Here is a 7,169-nt window from a genome sequence, read left to right on the forward strand (position 1 = left end):
TATTCTGTCCTCTCCAGTGAAGTGATGCCTGTTTGAACTTGTAGCAGCCAGTCTTGCTTATTTTATCATCTTCTACTCACCCTCTCCCGCTGCTCTCCCAGCAATACTTTATCCTAGACTTTGACCTCCATCCAGTCTATCAGATGGAGCAGAATACCAGATGAGGTATCTACCATCCCAGAAAAGTCCTAGTGTATGTTGGGTTTGTTCAGTGAGCAGGAATGAGAGGAACCCTGCAACATGACCTCTTTCAGGCAGTCAGTGAACAGTTATCAAGCACATACTGTGGGTCAGCTTCTGTGTTAAGCACCATAGATATGCATTCTTTTATTGTGTTCTCTCACTTGGTAATAATTAGGCTTGACCTTTCAGGTCTTTGGATATCACCAATCAAATGAATACATCTGAAGAGACAAAACTTCCTAATGCTGGTAGTCAGGTAAGAGAGTTTGGAGATTTCTTTTATTTTTGTTCAGAGAGCTTGAAAATAGGGTTCTACACACCCAAGCTTTTAAAAAAATGGTGACACCATTAGATTTCTTTTTATTGTCTGTTTAAACTGCTAACTTTTCTAATTTTAACAGATTGACAAAGTCTTTAACAATATTGGAACAGACCTTCTAACTGGTAGTGGATCTGACAGTAAAGAGAATGGGGTACAAAACACACAGAAAAGAGTAAGCTTTTTTTGGTATTTGCTATCTTATTTGTAGAACTGTTCAAATGTGATAAAATTTTATCAGAAAACACTTTTTTATTTTTAGTGCTTTCTAAGAATCATTAAGTAAATGAGTTTTGTTGAACCTAAATATATGGATAGATGAAACTTGCTTATTCAGTGTATCATAAAGTAAACAATTGCTAAATTAGATCTCTGATTATAATTGCCAAATTAGACTTAGATTCAGTTATTAAACAATGGCAAATTGATGTTAATCTTTCTGATTCCCTCACTTAAATTTTTTCTTCAGGTTTCTTTTTTAAATTTTAAATCATTAGTATTTAATTTTTTTTTCCAGAAAAAAGTTAAGCTTTACTCATCAAAACAAATCAATGATCATACTTTATAGATTGGGTCCATAGAGTCACAGCTCTAGCCCTGGGAGGAACTTTGAAGCAATCAAGTACAGCCTTCTTGTTTTACAGATGAGGAAAGTAAAGCCCAGACAGAAGTGACCTGCCTCCTTTTACATAAGAGTTACCTACCCTAGTTTTCTGTTACAATATTAAATTGATATGCTTTGGGAAGTCATGACTAACAATTATACTTTTATGTTTCTAAAAGAGCATTAAATTTATCATATTATGAAACTGTAATTTTATGCAGCTTTAGATATTAATTGTAGGTTTACATATATTTACCTGTGAAACATCAAATCATTTGCTCACCTGCTATTTATATAAGTTTCATGTCATTTTCATTTTGGTTGTTCATGCAATTTGCAAAGGATGCATTCATCATTTACAAAGATATTGAGTATAACTGTTAGCCAAAAATGATTCTTTCATTATCAATTCATTAATTTATTTATTACACCCTTACTTTCTGTCTTAGAATTGATTGTGTCAGTTCCAAGGCAGAAGAATAGTAAAAGAACTATGTATTTGGGGTTAAGTGATTTGTTTGGGATCACACAAGCAGGAAATGTCTGAGGCAAAATTTGAATCCTGAACTTCTTCTAGGCCTGGGACTCAACCCATTGAGCTGCCCCCCAAAAAGATTCTTATGGAGGGTCTTAAAAAATGTGTTAGGTAATCATAGACTCCTGACATTTATTGGCTTTCAGTATTGGGGGTGGAAGAGATAAGACACAGTATCTTTTATCTATTATCTGTTTTATTTCCGATTAGAATGTATATTCCCATCCTAGGTTCAAATCTGGCCTCAGACAGTTCTTAGCTGTGTGATCCTGGGCAAGTCCCTTAACCCCCATTGCCTAGCCCTTAGTGCTCTTCTTCCTTGGGGGCCAATATACAATATAGACTCCAAGATGGAAGGTAAGGGTTAAAAAAAAAAAGAATGTATATTCCTAAATTTCAGTCCTTTCTCAATGGGATCTGGATAATTGTAATCCACCATACTGAAGAACACATTTATATCACAAGTTGTTGCTCTGTTCTTTTGATTTCCTTTTAAACACTTTTCCTGCAGTTAGTTCTTTCCAACTCTAGATAGCCAGTTCAGTGATGTCATGGTTTCCTGAGACTACCTTTCATCTTATTTCCTCTGATTCTAGCCCCAGATTATAAAACCCCATTTGTCTCATTTGTTAATTAAAGAAGCTCACAGTAGAGTCCTGGACTCAACGCTTATGGGAATATCTGTCTTTTGCTCAGAACAATTTTAATTCCTTCATATTTATCTAACATCCATTCTGTGTAAGACATATAGAATACAGAGCTGTAAAAGATAAGTTCCCTTCCTTTTAAGATGCTTAGACCCCAGGAGGGGAGATGCAGATATGCATAATTAGCTAATTCTGTAGATGGAGGCCTGGAATGCCTAACTAGGTATTGATTTGTTAGAAAGTGTTCTGTCCTGACATTTTGGGTAAGATTTTTTTTTTTATGTTGGACTTAAGGTAAATTAAAGTTGAACGAGGCCTTATAGAATGGACCTTAAAGTAAATGAACCTTTACTCTTCCTACAGAACATAAAAAAAGTGATTCCAATATCTGACTTTTCCTAAGTAGTGGTTTTAGGTGTATTTGGAAAGTCTTATGCATTTTAACCAGGACAAATTTAAGTCTTCCTTAAAGGGTTTGTGTGATATTATTTGTTGTATCAAACTACTTGTGACTATTTTCCAAGTGTTTAATAGCAACTCACATTTTTATAGAGCTTTAAGATTTGCCAAATACCTTCCTCATAGCTTCATTGTGAGCTCTGGAGGGCCAGTGTCATCACGCTCACTTTGTGAAGGAGTAAGCTTTGCCTCTGAGAGGTGATGAGCTTTCCAAATTCAGTTGCTGTTCAGCCCTGGACTTTGAGGCTCCAACCTAGGTAAGGTTAAGCAGGGTCTTAAAGCTTTCATCTGTGCTGTGCTTAGTGAAGAGCACCTTAATAAACCTAGTCTTTGAAATTCCAGGTTTAACTGGAAGATCCTTGCTAAAAAAAATAGACCTCTAACATTACCACATGAACTGTCTTTTGTCACTTTGAAGGCCTCACTTACACTTGAAGAGAAGCAAAAGTTAGCAAAAGAGCAAGAACAGGCCCAGAAGTTGAAAAGTCAGCAGCCTTTGAAGCCCCAGGCCCACACCCCTGTGGTACCCGTGAAACAGGTCAGAGGTTTTTTTCTTTGGTGTCATTTCATTCTATCCCTTCTAAGACACTAGTCACATAAAATTAGTTTGCTTACAACTGTGCTCAGAAGATAAATTTATAAAGACTTCTTTAAATTGCATATTCTTGGAGGATTGTGGCTAGGTTCGGGGAAGATTTTCACAAAAAAGCAAATGACAAATGCAGGGCCTTCCTCTAGATTCAGGTCTGGCAAAAACTTGTCATCCCTAGTTTTTTATAAAAGGAGGGAAAATGAGCTAATCCTTTCTATTGATACTTTCGAGTAGAGCTACTTTGTTCTTGTTTTTGTCTTTTTTTTCTTTTCTTTCTTTTTTAAATACTGAGATTTCAGACTGGTAAAGATATCAGAGTCATATAGATACAGTTCAGAGAGCTGGTCCTTATTGGTTCATGTACGTTCCATACAATCTCATTTGGGAGCAGGAATAATTTGAATTTTTGTTTTGTTTCTGAAGGTTTCATTAAAGTCTTTGGTAATAATATTAACTGGGGGGGAAACTCCCTCTGAAAAGTTAGAGAGATGAACATAAAGTATGCATCACAAAGCATATTTAATAAATTTTGTTGACCATGCATTCTGTTGTTTTGTTTGACCATGCATTCTTGAACTTAACTTTTCCTATCAAATGTTAACTTGTTTTATGTGATTTAAGAGTAATGCAAAAATAGCCATAATCACACCACTGTTTTATATATTTTGCAGACGAAGGACTTGACAGAAACTTTGATGGATAACATGTCTTCTTTGACCAGCCTTTCCATTAACACTCCCCAAATTTCGGCTTCCACTAGCTTCTCTTCGGTTCCGTCCATGGGAATGGGCATGGTTTTTTCCACACCTGTTGATAATACAAAGAGAAATTTGACAAATGGCCTAACTGCCAATATGGGCTTTCAGACGCCACCATTCAGCCTGCCAGCCAGTGCAAACCAGCATCTCTTCAGTGGCCCAGGCACACCTGGAGCAGGCCAGATGACCCTGGGGACACCTTCTAGTTTACCGAACCTGCACACTCGGAGGCCTTCAGCTGGAATGTCACAGCAGACTCCACACAGACCCACTGATATGTCTGCTCTGGACAGTCTGTTTGGGCCTCAGAAACCCAAAGTTAGCATGAACCAGTTATCTCAACAGAAACCAAACCAGTGGCTTAATCAGTTTGTACCTCCTCAAGGGTCCCCAGGGACAGGCAGTTCAGTAATGGGAACACAGCTGAACATGGTAGGACAACCTGCCTTTGGTCTGCAGGGTAATCCTTTCTTTAATCCACAGAACTTTGCACAGCCGTCCAATATGACTAGTAGTAGCTCCGCTAGCAATGATTTAAAAGATCTTTTTGGGTAAGGCATCTTGTGTTCATTTTGAAGAATTGATTGCATTTTAATCATGGGTAAGCTGATTTCCATCTTGGTATGTTTGATTGAATATCTGGCTTGGAGGAATTTTCCCTACAGGAAGGAGTCTAAGAGATTTGGTGGAGGAAAACAAGGGTGTCCACGTCAGCATTGTAGTGATGTAGAATCCTGTCATTTGTACACCTTGAATGGAGTTTGATTTGTTCCCTCTTGCCTTCTCCTGTATTCTCCCCTCCCCTTCTCAGTGGTCTGAAAGCATAGCCCTAACCAGGCTTGTTCTGAGCTGAAAGTACTGGTGTCAGTGGCTCCTCTCTCCCTGCATAACTTGGAATGACAAATCAGTGGCACAAAGAAGTCAGTGGTATTTGCAGGTTTTATCAGCCCAGTGCCACCAGGGTCCAGATGCCACAGCTTTCCAGACTTAATTTTAATTTGTTCCTTGATTGATTCCTGAATTGGTGTTTCTCTTAAGTAAAGCAAGCTGTAAGCATAGAGAAAGGCTCAGGTCATTTGCTTTTTGCAATCCTTATACATTTGTTGTTTTTTAGACAAGTTTCAGCACATATTGCAGAATCCCACTCATTTTGTTTCTCATTGGTTCAAACTGTAAAAAACTCATAAACCATCTTTAGTGTAAGACTAATCATTGTAAAACTTGGTTAAGCATGGTCTGCCTCAGGGCATAGTGGGTTTTGTTCCTGGGTTCCCCAGGGAGCGTTTGGGATCATTTGACTCTTCCTTGTGTCTGTCTGAGCAGAGGAGCCCAGTTGGATGGGTGTAGTCACTTGGCACAACTCTGTTGCAGGGCGGTTGCCCTAATTCTTCTTGCTTTCTTATTTTGTTTGCATTGAAACTTGTGAGGTTGCATTGTCCAAGGCAGATTTGTAAGAATCCAAGTGTATTTGGTGAATAAACTTTTTAAAGTTTACACTGTATTGCTCCAAATGTAATAAACTTGACTTCTCTAAAAATGAGCAGTTGTATCTCTGCCTGCCAACAGTGATGCTCAGCTTGCCCGTGATACAGTCTGACCTCTTCTCCATTAATGCCACTGAATTTTAATTCTTCCTTTCCTAAGAATTTCAGGAACCTTTATTCCAACCTTTTGAAATTCAGAGTTGACCATTTGGTGGAAGGAAAGAATTAATTCTTTAACATTTTTACAGAAAACCTACATGCTTTATTTTTTAAAGCCTTTCACTAATGATATTGTTCTTTCATTTGCTGCTTAAAAAAAACAAAACAAAAACCACAGGGCCTTATGCTGTAAATGTGATTTATATTTTGTTAAATTATATTTCCACAGTTTATGCAGTGATAAATTTAAACACATTTTTCAAAGAACTGTGTGTATGTGTATTATGGTTACTGCCTTCATATTTTTATTTTGAGTTCTCTGGGACCAGCAGTGGTTTTAAATAAACTATGTGAAGTTTTGTGTGCTGTTCATACTCTTGGTAGGTGTCCTGGGTTATATTGAATTTCATTATAAAATGTGATTGGATAATAAAAAACATTCTTGCTGCCAACATATGAGGGGACTTTTTAAAAAATAAATCAACTTTCACATCTGATTTCTGCATGAGCTGTACTTTATTATATCTGATCTCAGAAATGACTTATGCGAGGAACTACTTGTGATAATATATTTTAAGAAATGGCAAACATTGAGAAGAAAGTGATTTTGTCATAGCAAAGGTATATTTTTTATATAATTGAATTCTATGTAAAGGTGTTTTTTATAAGGTGTTTTATATAGACAGTTCTTGCTTTACACAAATTTGCATTACGCAAATTCAAACTTTACATAAAGAATTCTAAAAGAAATCCACATTCTAAAAAAAACATGAATGACTTGACTGTACAGTACTGTGCTTTTTCCGCTCCTGTCTCTCAACTCTGTGTTCTGTGGCCTCCCAGTCCCCCACCAAAAAAAAAAAAATCTTCCAAGTAAAAGGAGATGAACAGAATAGGGAGACTATACTACCACTGCAGGATTAGGGGCTTGTCTTTTGTGACCTCCAAGGCAGAGAGAGAAGGCCTTTGTCCCAGCCCATTTACCTCCCCAGGCTCTGTGCCCCATGTTTTGCCTATCCCCTTCAGTGTCCAGTCCTTCACATATTTGCCCTGTGCATGCTCTTTCTCGTGGTTCCAATGAGGGCCCCCACATGTCTGGTCCTGACCAGTGAGTTCCTCCTTTTCCCACTTCTCTGTCCCTAGCTCCCACGAGTCCTTGAACCATGTCCTGGCCTGCTTCTTGCCTTCTTCCCTTCCTCATGTCTGCAGGCAGATTCACTTTACATATAAATCACTTTACATAGAGGTCTGTGGAATAGTCCTCTTGTAAAGCCAGAACTGTCTGTATTGGGGTTTTGAATCATGTTGGCACAATTCACAAATGTCTTGAATATGTGAAATATTTTTTCTTTGTGATAAAGTAATTGTTTAGCAGAGACTTTTCCTACTCATGTAGCATATTTTATTCTGAATCAGAGAGTTGGTCATA

The 7,169-nt window shown here is 37.6% G+C and overlaps 1 protein-coding gene across 3 annotated transcripts in view; it reads left to right on the plus strand.

Moving 5' to 3' along the window:
• Nucleotides 1–6,237, plus strand: part of SCYL2 (SCY1 like pseudokinase 2) — a 70,412-nt gene extending 64,175 nt beyond the window's left edge. For 2 of the 3 annotated variants that reach the window (XM_001365125.5, XM_056798694.1), the window contains exons 15-18: nucleotides 373–439; nucleotides 585–677; nucleotides 3,166–3,285; nucleotides 4,011–6,237. In XM_001365125.5, the coding sequence (XP_001365162.1) occupies nucleotides 373–439; nucleotides 585–677; nucleotides 3,166–3,285; nucleotides 4,011–4,652 (922 nt within the window). In that variant the 3' untranslated portion in view covers nucleotides 4,653–6,237. The remainder of the gene's footprint in view (nucleotides 1–372; nucleotides 440–584; nucleotides 678–3,165; nucleotides 3,286–4,010) is intronic. The other variant, XM_016425739.2, reaches the window with a different exon arrangement.
• Nucleotides 6,238–7,169: the final 932 nt, after the last annotated feature.

Source organism: Monodelphis domestica, chromosome 5, assembly GCF_027887165.1.
Source record: "Monodelphis domestica isolate mMonDom1 chromosome 5, mMonDom1.pri, whole genome shotgun sequence".
NCBI lineage: Eukaryota > Metazoa > Chordata > Mammalia > Didelphimorphia > Didelphidae > Monodelphis > Monodelphis domestica.